The sequence below is a fragment of the Scleropages formosus genome, chromosome 6 (assembly GCF_900964775.1).
Source record: "Scleropages formosus chromosome 6, fSclFor1.1, whole genome shotgun sequence".
Classification (NCBI taxonomy): Eukaryota; Metazoa; Chordata; class Actinopteri; order Osteoglossiformes; family Osteoglossidae; genus Scleropages; species Scleropages formosus.
Genome location: NC_041811.1, coordinates 28,079,191 through 28,092,046, shown reverse-complemented (window position 1 = coordinate 28,092,046; position 12,856 = coordinate 28,079,191). Strand labels below are relative to the sequence as shown.

General features: G+C 39.6%; 1 protein-coding gene across 4 annotated transcripts in view; it reads right to left on the bottom strand.

Annotated features, from left to right (window-relative positions):
- Positions 1–10,369, bottom strand: part of unc5cb (unc-5 netrin receptor Cb) — a 77,171-nt gene extending 66,802 nt beyond the window's left edge. For all 4 annotated transcript variants that reach the window (XM_018753215.1, XM_018753222.1, XM_018753228.1 and 1 more), the window contains exon 1: positions 9,774–10,369. In XM_018753215.1, the coding sequence (XP_018608731.1) occupies positions 9,774–9,888 (115 nt within the window). In that variant the 5' untranslated portion in view covers positions 9,889–10,369. The remainder of the gene's footprint in view (positions 1–9,773) is intronic.
- Between the last annotated feature and the right edge of the window lie 2,487 nt (positions 10,370–12,856).

Sequence of the window (12,856 nt, the reverse complement as noted above, 5' to 3'; positions counted from 1 at the left end):
CTCTGGGAGAAGATCTGTACAGATGCAGATGATGTGTAAACAATACATGCTCTTGCTGTAATTGGTATTAAAAGCAGACAGGATGGTTGTTGTGGAATATATACAGTGAACACTGAAGAAGGTTTGCATGGACGGCTGAATAAGGCTGCCCCTTCTCATGGCTTCATGGGGCTGAGGGGCAGCAGAGACCTGTGTATCTTATCTGTAGCTTCCACCGCTTTATCTGTCCAGAACTCTATACAGGACAAGTGTATCTTAATGACTTTTTATTCTGCTCCACATTCAAGAAAGTGAGGAAACAAAACTCTTTGGACAAAATTCCTGCAGTTTGACAAAAATACTCTAAACTATTAGATCAGTAAATATGTTTGTTTATACTTACATTTTTAACTATTAAATCAGTCAGCATCTAAGTGGCAAATGTAATTTTGGCTGCATAAAAAGGACCCTAATGAAAGCTTATTTTATATGAACATAATCATAGGGGCAGCTGAATGACCAGAAACTCTGGAGAGAAATTAATAAAGTAAGAATGAATGGTCAGCCACAACTAACAGTGAACAAAATAGATGGGAGATTACCATAAATGTCAACTTGGCATTGCTGAAGAAGAACAACAGGTCTCATATTTGTGACGGTTTCATAACAACAGCAAATGTTTTGCATTAAACAAAACCTACATGCAAACTATAAAAGTAGGATGTAGGATAGGTGAACTAATCCTTTAACTAACTATAAAACATCAAGGCCATGTCTTGATTTTCAACACACACATAACAAAGCCTTATCTGCCTGAAAAGAATTACAAATGTGGAATTTCTACATAACAAACCCTCCTCTACACTTTGGCATGGATTTCACTTAAAGAAGCAAAACAAACAAAGACAATAATCATCCTACAAACACAGGCCCACGTTTCTTCACTTTCATTTCCTATTGTTTGGAGATTTACATATTTAAACAGAGACTATTTAAACTGGTACTCCCATTTGCTGGCATATTCAATATCCCATGAGAGCCAGTAAACTGGATGACAAGGCTGATTCTATGCCATGCTTTGTCTAAAGTTAAGCAGGTTAAAAAAGGCCTTTGGATCATTTCTCCTTGGTCCACTCTACTTCCATATGGGTTCTCCCTTCTCCCTAGAAGAGCTACTTGAAATTACCAGAGTAGGAAAGAAACAAATACAGGAAATCATGCAAGTTCTGCAGTTTTGAACTAGAGTCAATAAAGGTCCCAATTTATATGGCCTTTTTTCTGTATATTAGATACCAACAGTCACTTCAAGTGAAATAACCTTTCGTAGAAGAACAAATACTTCTTTGGAAGCAGATACTTAAGAATGATGGTAAAAACTAGCTGGTTTGAAGGTATTAAAAGTGTATAACAAACCTATGGGATCCTGGTGTCCTCCAGACTTAACTATTAAATCTCTTAAATTTTACTATTTAATTAAAGGTATCATAAAATTCATAAATAACATAAAATTACAAAAAAAAAAAAAAACACAGACCTATATAAATCTGAAAGGTATCTATCATGGTCACCACAGTGTGATCAAGCACCCTTGTCAGATATTTTCACCCTCACCTTTCTCTCATTCAGTCAATCACGCTGAGAGGCGTAACATAAGGTAACAGGGAGAGAGATAAATGTTTTGTCAAATATGCAAGCTAAAATACCTAGTGAAACTGACTCGATTGCTCATGATCCTACCAAGCAACCATGTATCATATATTGAAATCAGCTGTCTCTTATAACAATCTGTTACAATTTCAAATATATAATTTTATTGTAATTCAAATAATATTATGATAACTTTGTTAGATAAATTAATTTATTCAGCTAACAAAACATAACTACCATTCACACAAATCTATGAAATGTAGTTTCCTCTCCTGGGACACAGAGATGATAGACTACAGAAATTCCATTTAATTGATACATGTCATTTTACATTTTTCTATTACATTTTTTCATTACTATCTTAGACTACAAGACAAATGAAATCAATGTGAAGAAAAGGTTTTGTACTCATTGAATCATGTTACTATTTACTTATAGTGATTTAATGTGTTACACTTAGAAGTTATACAAATACTGTGACTTAAAGGCCAAATTTTGATAACTTAATGTGGTTATTAAGGGACAAACAGCCTCCAGTTGCACCAGATGGACAATCATATTTCAAAATGCTGTGGATCTTGCCTAATTAAGAGCTGAGATAGATTAACATCGCAGTTATATTGCCTTCTCTGCAAACATGCAGTGACACTGATCTTTGCTCTCCCATACTGGTATGAACCAGCCAGAACATGGTTGAGGGTATATGACTGTTTGTACCCCTGAACACAAAGGAGCCACTGTTCCTTCATCCAAACCAGCAACATTTTGGTATTATAAAAAAAAATCTGAAAATGATTTAAGGGGGGCGTGGTGACACTGTGGGTTGGCCTGGGTCCTGCTCTCTGGTGGGTCTGGGGTTCGAGTCCCGCTTGGGGTGCCTTGTGACGGACTGGCATCCCATCCTGGGTGTGTCCCCCCACCAGCCTTACGCCCTGTGTTGCCGGGTTAGGCTCCGGCTCCCCGCGACCCCGTATGGGACAAGCGGTTCGGACAATATGTGTGTGTATTTGTGAAAATGATTTCACAAGGACACAGAGGAGAAAGACTGACAGATAGTGAAAGAGAGAATGTCAGGGAGAGTGATAGAATTTGAAAAAGAAGGAATATTCAAGAAGTCAAACACCTGAAATACACAAATCAGACCTGTTACTTTGAACTTGCTGTGATGCTCAAACGTACCTGCATCTTCACTACATAGAAACCAATGCTCCCTGGACAAAAATACTATCCTATAAACACACTGAAAACTTAATGGACACAGAATGACCTGGTTAGACTGCCATTACAGACAATGACACTGCTTGGCAGAAGGCTCTGCGTTTGATGTTATGTCACCTTTTTGTGCCCCTGAAATCTGCATCCTCTTCCTTATTCCTCATTAAGAATTCAAGCCAATATTGTGCTGCTTTGCAAGACCCTACTCAGCTGCTGTTTTAGCCACAATGTCTCCTTTTGGAGCTTCTGAAAAAGAAGAGTATGACTTAAGGCTGTTATGGATTATTCACCCATGTGGCTTACGCAGCACATTCACAATCGTTGTACACTAATTCCATAACAGCCTCCATTAGTCACAGAGAGCTCTTGTTGGTCTTATTTCTTTTAATTTTAATAGCTGTGAATAAACAAAAGTGAAATTTATCTAAGAATGAGGACATGTGGACATAAGAACAAATCGACAAAGTATGTTGATGGGAAAATATGACAAAGGCAGTGAATGAACTAAAATCATTGCAGAAGTAAAAGTGTCAAAATTCATGCAGAGTGAGGGAGCACCAGGTGAAATGATGAAAGCAGAAGTAGGGAACTTGTCATGTGACTTTTTCACAAGATGACTGCTTAAATTTTGGCTCCCTCCACAGTCCTACAATTTTTACTTCTCTCCAGACCAATTCTGAGTTACTATAATTAATAGAATTTGATACCTTGCTGCCAGGACAACAAGGATTATCCATTTTTTCTTCAAAACACTTTCAGAAAGGAAAGAGAACTAAAACAGAGCCCGCAGAGAAAACACCAACACAGGGCACGTCATCAAAGATGGTTGTCAGGGATGCACTGGAATCTTCTGATGAAGAAGGAGTGATTGGGGCTCAGAATGTCTGTTTTGTTTCCAGCTGTACCAGCTCACGTTCAGAGGTTAGAGACATCGGAAAAGAGAAATAAATACACACACACATTAACTGAAACCGCTTTTCCCAAGCGGGGTCGCGGCGAACAGGAGCCTAACCCGGCAACACAGGGTGCAAGGCTGGAGGGGGAGAGGACACACCCAGGACAGGACGCCAGTCTGCCGCAAGACACCCCAGGCAGAACTCGAACCCCAGACCCGAGAAATAAATATCAAAATACTATTGGGTCAGAGAAATACTGAAGTTAAATTAAGATATATGCGTGCTAAATTAAGCGGTCTGAAAGCTAAACTTGCAAAGTTGTACAATTTCAGTGCCAAACTAAAGAAACTCTTCTCCTCTGTTGCATCTATGGAAACAAAACTATTAATTTAACTGATTGCATGAATAGTGTCGAACTTCATATTGCCAGGACTGAACACTCAATCTCTGCTTTGAAGGAGAAAGACACCTCACAAACCAAATCAACAGATACTCTGGAGGGAAAAGCTGAGTTGTAGCAATCAAAACTGGGCAAAGCAGAATAAAAAACACTGCTACAATAATCTGGACTGTCAGAGTGGGACTGTCAGAGTACTGAAGAAAACACCCATCTCAAACAATTTCTGCAAATCTAAATATATTCCTGGGTGGACTGCTAATTTGCCTCCTATTTCACCTACCGACTCCCTGGCTACACTCCTCACCCGAACCCCCATCTGAGGAGCTTTCCAGTCCCATTTCTGCATCTCTCTGACAAAGAAAACATTGAAAAAGCTGCCGCAAAGAAACACAACATCACCTTAAAAGATTTCCATCTGCGATTGTACCCCCATCTGCCAGCTGACATTGTGCAGGGAAGGCGCAAATTCTCTGAGGCTGTTTGAGCTTTTAAAGCACAGAAGATCTTCTGGGGCTTCTCTTTCCCAACCTGACTCAGGTGTTTACATGAAGGAAAGATCCTCCAGTTTGACAACCCACCATCCACTGTTGTGCTTCTGGCTAATCTGAAAGACTGAGACCAGTTCACACAAGTACTGATAAAACTCGGGTTCTTTCTGTTAAATGCTTATTCTGTCTCTTTTCTGGTTTCTGATTCTTTTCTGGTTTCTTCTTTTATCTTGTGCTTTTTGCTGGTTTGGGGATTTATATTTTACCAGTGGTAGGCTGTGTGGAGGTCTAGTCAGGGGTGATTAGGGTTAGGAGTTAAGGGGGGCACAGGAATTGTCGAGCACCCATATGTGAAGTGTTGGTTGGCAGGTTCTCTGAGGAAAGGTTTCGGGGGGGGGGACGACTAATGCAGTTTTTACTTCTTGTTTACAGCATGGTTCCAGATTTTGATCTCTCCATCTCTCTTTCTTTCATTCTCGGTACCTCGCTGCCTCATGGATTCTAGTTATTGTGTTGATAATATGACCGACTGTTACTGAGTTAAAATTTTTTCATCACTTGATGTTAAAATTGTGATTCCCTTTAAAATTACTACCTGGAATGCTAACAGTATTAAAAGTAGGAGAAATTTATCATGCTAAATTGCTCTGAACTGGAAGAGAAGTCTTCTCAATGATATATTTAAAATTTATGGGGACTTCTGCTATTTCCTTTAGCTTTAATTCAGTAATGATGTTTTTGTTGAGGTTTTGACCTGAATATTCTTCTGTAAAAACAGTATATGCATGAACCAAGGGATGAGTTTTCTTTTACTAGGGAAATGAATCCACATTATAATTTATATGAATGCTGGAGTCCCCTCTGGACAGTGCAGTTTATGTCCTTATGTCACATGTGTGAATGTACTTATAACATGTTGCTGTTTCTGTTTTTGTTTCTGTGATTTGGTGTTGCGAAAAAACAGATCTGATCCTAATTTAATCATCCAAACTCAAATATGATTAAGGGATAGCTGGCAGCGTAGTGTTTTGCACTGTTGCCTTTGGACCTAAACGTCACACGTTTGAATCTTACCTCTGACTATAGTACCGGTGAACATGGTACTTTACCTGAAATTGCTCCAGTAAAATTACCCAGCTGTATAAATGAGTAAATAATTGTAAATACCTTAACATTGTAAGTTGCTTTAGAGAAAAGCATTAGCTACATGAATAAATGTAAACAAACTGATTGCAAGTAGATCAAGTTCTGAGACAAGAATACTGACATTATATAGTATCAGTAATCCTGACTATATTGATGGTTTCAGTGTTCTGGTATTCGGTTCTGCGTTGTTCTTTTTATATGGGTCAGTATAAATCTGTTGCTGTGTAAAATTTCAAGTTTATTGGAGCACAGGAAACTTTCACAGGACAAGTTGAGACAAAGTTGAAAATGTTTTTGTTTCCACCACATTACACCCAGGATTGAAGCCGCATAGGGTGTGTGGTGCTTACTCAAAAGTTAACAGAGTACTTATGAGGCCTGTTTCTGAAAGGCAACAAATGCCCTGTGGAAACTGTCTGGTGTTATGTAATTGCATCTCACTGATGCTCAGGTCAGACCCGAGTTGGATTTTCAGTAAATCACAAGTAAATCCAAATTAACTCTGCTTTGTGTATATAATGACATTGTCTCTTTAAACTTCGTACTTCCACCTATGTAACTGCAACTATGTTAAAATCTTCATCCAATCCTTCTACTTGACCACATGCACCTTAAACTACATAACCAACAATACTAATATACTCAAACAATATTGACAATCTGCAACAACACCTGTTTGTCAGGTACTTTGATACTGATGCAAATCCTATGGAAAGCTACAAATATATATAAGTTTAAAAAATTGGTCAAATAGTGACAGAATCTTGTGTTTCTAAAGCATAAAAAAAGTTTTCATAGTTATGATAATTCTTAAGTACTTTGCCAAAAACTAAGCACCTACAAAGGATAAACAGGAATCAGAGAATGAGTAATTATATGTAAAACTACAGTTCCACATAACAGCATTTCAAATGTGTTTCCTAATCCTGTTAAGAATCATTTTCCTGGCAGACTTACATGACTACTACACAAGCTTAAACTCTCAAGGTTTTCCAACAAATTATATCACTGCACCAATGTACACATTTCTTCAGCGACATTAAGAAAATACACCCTTTGGCTACATTGAAAACCTTTTATATCCAATTTTAGTGGCGACAGGACTATCACACCCTGCTATGCAATCATAAAGAGGGTTCAAAAATAGGGAAAGATGGGCACTGGGGATGCAGGGCTCACTGGAGACCTTCCCTGCAGGGACTGGGGAAGCAGCACTTCCTCAGGATTGACACAGCTCATTTGGGCAAAGATTTCAAAGTGCTGAAAAAAACAGAATATGATCCAATTTAAATTTTTTAGTAACAACAGTCAAAAAATATTTTACTGAAACTGTACACATTTGCAGTAGATGAGTTTTACAATGTAGTCAAATTATAATATATAGATGTTACATATATACAACACCCTAGTTCTAAAAATAATTACTATAAATATACAGTAATTTTGTAGCCCATTGAGTTTCTGAAAAAAGTGTGATTTATATGTAACAGCTATTTATGGCGCAAGGGGTGTGATGATGCAGCGGGTTTGGCTGGGGCCTGCTCTCGGGCAGGTCTAGGGTTCGAGTCCTGCTTGGGGTGCCTTGCGATGGACTGGCGTCCCATCTGGGATGTGTCCCCTCCTCCTCCAGACGTGCGCCCTGTGTTGCCGGGTTAGGCTCTAGTTCACCGCAACCCCGCCTGAGACAATCACAGCGTGTGTGATTTATTTATGACAGCCCTGTCTAATACCAGGCTCTCTTGATGGCCAAGGTGTTTTAATCAGCTTGGCCCATCCCAGTCCTCCAATGTCATGCTATATCACTGATAAGTCTTGAGGCAGCTATGGCACTGTAACACATGAACGGCACATGTGGACTAGTCATGTCCTTGGCATTTGGTACCCATTTACTCCCTGGCCAACTCAAATACTGTACATACACAGCTGGTTCCTAGTCAGAGACCACAACAGATTAACCATCTAACATCCCAGCAATATGAAAAACACACTCTTATAAAACTTACATTTCATTAACATCAATGGTCTCAACTAAAGAGAATCAAGGGAAATGATCTAACAAATGAGCCATGCATGCCACAATTATAAGCTATAAAAAAAGCACATTCACGCAAGCAAGTGCATGCAGGTGAAGAAATTAAGAGTGGAAAAAGGTGACCATCCTTTCAGTCCAGTTCTTATTCTGTTAATGTAAAAAAACCCTCAGATATTCTGAAATGGTGGACAAGAAATTGCAATTCTTGAGATGTCTGATTTGGAACCTATTTTTTTAAACTGTTTTTCAATTTGTGAGAATACCTAAGTAGTTCACTTAAATGTCTAAACTTATACTTACAAATGAAAAAAATAGAAAACAAATGTACAGTACCGGTTTTATTTTCAACCTCGCCTTCACAAGTCGAGTATATTTAACCCATGAGTCGTTTTGCTGAGGAGATTACACCCTTATCCATCCAATTTACAAAACTGGTCGCAATAAAAGCAAGAAAACATTGTTTGACACAACATAATGATCTGCAGCTCTTCAAAATGCGGTGTACAATCTGAGATGTACGTTACATTTCACAAATAATTATGAAATCGACTCATTCACTGACTGTATGAGTTCAAAACTGCTACAAATACATCTTTGATTGATTGAAAGCATCTGATCACTGTCAAAAGCAAAAAGCTTTTACTTTTTATACGGTTAAAAGTAAAAGCGCCAAGACGCAGCGCGATGAACCTCAACGAGAGCGAAACTCCACAGTCTAAATAAACTCACATATATATAGGAAAACTGCAAAATTAAATTCCCTAATCCTTCCAACAGCTTCGATACTGTTTGATTTACTGGACTGGAGGGCATATAACGGAGCTTTAATTAAAGGAATGCAAATAAACACAAAATGTGACTGCGGCAGATTTGATGTTAAATACGGTGTAAATGAAGTAAATAAAAGCTGCACAGTACTGACAGTAGTCAGTTTATTGAACGCGCACGGTGCTTTTTGTAGCCTGTCAACAGCCTGGTATCAGTACATTTTTCACCTTGCAGGCTAGAAGTTCTGTAATTACGTGGATTCTGTGTGACAAGTTGAAGTAATAAAAATGTCTGTACTGCAATTTTACAAATAAGAACCAAAGTAGGCTTTCACCGTCTCCATCAAGTCAAGGCATCTGAACGTGCAATGAATGGTGGGTCCATTTCCTGGCACCCGACTTATTCAAAATCTATACTAAGCTCGTGGAAAATTAACTCAATTACAGACAACCTATCAAGAATTTGTAATAGCGTAAGTCGTTTATCCTAAACAACTGCATTATTAAAATAGAGTAAAGTAACGTAAGATAAAGTCACGGTATTGTCAATACGCTACTATGGAGACACCGATTTCCATGTTACACTTAACGCAGTCGCCCTGTGAAGAGGAACCGAATCGGATTCTGCAAACACTTCTTTATTCAACTATATGATCTGCAAGGCTCATACAAGTCATAAATCTTTTTGTGCAAATTTTTAAAGCCTTTATGATGTGGCGTTTTCACAGACAGACTCCCTAGGCTAAGTGTTTTTTTTTTGTGACTGACCACGGGTTTCTTCCCGACTTCTGGAAGATAATGATCACAAAATGCTGGTTTTACACACGATTCCGGAGTCGCTCGTTTTTTATAACGCACTTTCTTTTGCCTAGGCTTAGTAGGCTATTCTTCGGCACCGCCTCGCACCCGCCGCTTCTCAAGTTTCGCTCCTCACATCCTGCGGGGCGGACAACTGCAAGTTTTACAGTCAACTTCGTGGTTTATATCTCAGAAAGTCTCACATTTCCACCCACTAACTGGACTGAAGTTGCTGTTGTGTCGGTCATATATATAAAAAAAACCCGCACTAGTCCATGATGTGTGTTTTCTATTAGCTGACGAAAGGTAGATGCACAGTTCTTCCTGCTGACAATGTTAAAACGCGTGATGTATGTCGGCCGTAATGAAGGCCAGCTGAGCGCACGTGAGGCTGCGTGGACTCACCTTGCGCCGCCGCCGCGTGGACGCGCGCGAGCAGCCAGAGAGCCAGCAGCGGCGTCCACTTCTTCAGCAGGAAGTCCGCGAGCCCAGCTCCCGCAGGATCAGCACTTCTTCTCATGATTCACAAAATAAAATCCCAACTCACTGTTAAATCCGGTGCACTTTTTTAAAAAGCACCCACGACGTCGTCCTTGCTTGCAGTAGTTCTTCCTCCTCTTCTCAATTAAGGAAGTCCAAGCAAGAAGGTGGATGTGTAGAACGTGCGGGGCGGATGATGAAAAACAGGTTCAAGAGGATGAGGGGGCGGTTTAAGAACTCCAGCCAACGCGACTTGCTTTACGGAATATATCCGACGGGCTACACTACTAGCTAGTGCTACTACTAGTAGTAGTACACGGCAGCACACCGCCCTTAACAACAACCGAGTGCAAAATATAATTACTTTATTTCACTCCACCAATTAAAGCACAAAAAATAAACGCGGTAGAGTGCAAGGTTCATGTTTTGTTCTCCGTTTGTATATATTTTCTACCAGAAGTATTTCTTCCGAAGCTCCGGCTGCTTTCGCCTCAGAGGCAGGAGGAGAGCATCCCGCCTCGAGTTCGCGCGTCACATTCTACTGTAACCCGCGCCTCGCGAAGATGCGTCCACGAGCCTTCGCGAGTCGACCTCCTCCAGCCAATCCGGAGCCAGAGCTCGCTCCTCTCGCCCGGAGCAGATTGTTCAGACCTTCTCGTTCAGTCAGTGTTGGGGTGCGCGTAGTGTGTGTTTAGGAAGTGCTTCTCCACAAAACCTGTTGAATTTCCCCCCATTCTTTAATCATCCTTTACACTCTTTAACCATATTATAGTACAGTTATTATATTAGACTATAAAGGAGTATGGTAATTACGGTTTCTTAGGGTCGGATGGAACAGACACATCCAGTTTCTACATACATACATGTCATGATTTTACATTCAACACGCCGTTTACTGAAGATTAAGTATGCACTTTCTACTGGTCTTATATGTAGTCTAAACATGTTAAAGTTGCTGACGCTTTCATGCATTACGCTGACACGTATACGCCGACGTTTCATCATTATGTTGACAAACAAGTCCCCGATGAATGATGCTGTTCGGAGGACAGTCTTGCCTCAGAATGAGGCATCCCATTCTAAACAAGAACACTGCCATTTATATATATAGCTAAACACGCTGTACAGTGTGTGATTCCACTTTACTAAGTTAAGCCGGTTTTATCTACTTGTAAAAAATTACCATAGGTTAAAATAAAGATGAAATATAGCCCAGAATGTCGGACTGCCGTAACCATACACAGACGAGCGAGGCAGTAAGAAAAGCTATTTATTAGACAGATATTTTTTTTTTCCCCAACTTAGTGCCTCGGCTACCGATTTCCCTCACGGTTTATGTCCTTAACAATCATCTTTACTTCAGTCACAGCCATCATCTAACTCACTGTTTACAGCAATGGCTGACAACAAGGGAAATTGCAGGGGTTTGTTTTTTAAACTGTATTTTTATTAAACTTTATTTTTTTGCAACAAGGTGCCTGTAAATAGCGCTTCATTCACAGAGTTTGCCTCATAGAGTGTGGTTCCGATGGGCCCGAAACGCTGGTTCGAGAACCAGTTGCACTTTCTGCTTTTTCTTCCCACTGAAGTCTGAACTGTAACATCCGGACGTAAAACCAACACGGACGTTTACTGCACCATCCCAGAGATGGATTAAAAACTGCAATGATCTCAACAGCAGAGTAAATACAAGTGCACAGCGCTAACCAGGAATTAAAGTGCAGGGTGGTACCATAGACGCAGTGGAAAAAGAGACACTTTGGTTATACAAAAAGTGAAATAGTGGTGCTTGAACAGAGCTAATACAAAGATGTAGAGCCAACACAGGACCTAGTCAAGGTCACAATGGACTGACATAAGGGGACCAAGTGCTTCTAGACAAGAGCAAATCAAAAATCCATAAACTAGTGATATGACTTCAACCCCTTTATAGGGTTATGAACTGATCATGTTCATTGAAAGCAGATGTGTTGTCTTAATTACATGGATCTCAAGCGGTGTCTCTGGTGGACCTAAAATGAATAAATATGTTACAGACCCCTCTCTCCAGTAAGAATAAAAATGAACAAATTGGTTCTTGGGGCTTTCACCTCCTGGGGTCGTAACATGATCTTTAAAATCAACAGTTGTTAACCTTCACTTAATTTACTCCTTTATTCAGAGTGACTTATAATGTCAGATTAGCAACTCAGAACAATTTGCTCATTTATACAGCAAGGTACTAGTACAGCTGAAGACAAGTACCTTGATGACTGGTACAACAAGAGGACTGGTCTTTGACCCAAGAACCTTTCCATTACAGAGCTACGGGCCTAACCGCTATACTACCCATTGCCCTAAGGAAATGAATGAAACAGTTCAAACATTCATGATGAAATGAATGCAGCATTTATGCTCAACTGAATATTTCTTCAGCAGGTCGTTGAACAGCCAGTCAAGCGTAATCATTCTTATCGTATTTACTCCTTATATAACACTATCTTACAGTATCCAGATTCAAATGTGAAGGATTTAGTAAGTCAGAGTAAGTACTTTGCTAAAGTACTATTTAGGAGTGGGTCTTAAACTTGGAACCTTACAGCTACAAGTCCATGTCCTCAACATCAACACACCCTAGCTGAATTCAGAGCAGACATAAGCCAGCATGCATGTGTACACAAAACATGTGTATGTTTTTAATTATACCTGCCTCCCATAATTTAAAGTATTCTGAAGTACAAGCCATAATTTAAAACTAGTGTAATTTAGATTTTGTTTAACCATCGCATCCACTAAAACTTCTCATTATTCATGTAATGTCCTAAACTTCAAAAGAACTGAAGAATTTCCACATCAGCATGAGTCTTTTAAGCAACTATTTAGGCTGTAAAGGATAGAGCCCAGCGTTCACTGAAATAGGAAATCGGATTTACTGTGCTTTCTTCATGACGTGTGTTAATGTAGTCTCCTTTAGAACTGAAAATTGTTGAAGCCACAGGGCCAGTCAATTACTGAGGACGTCGTTTTTG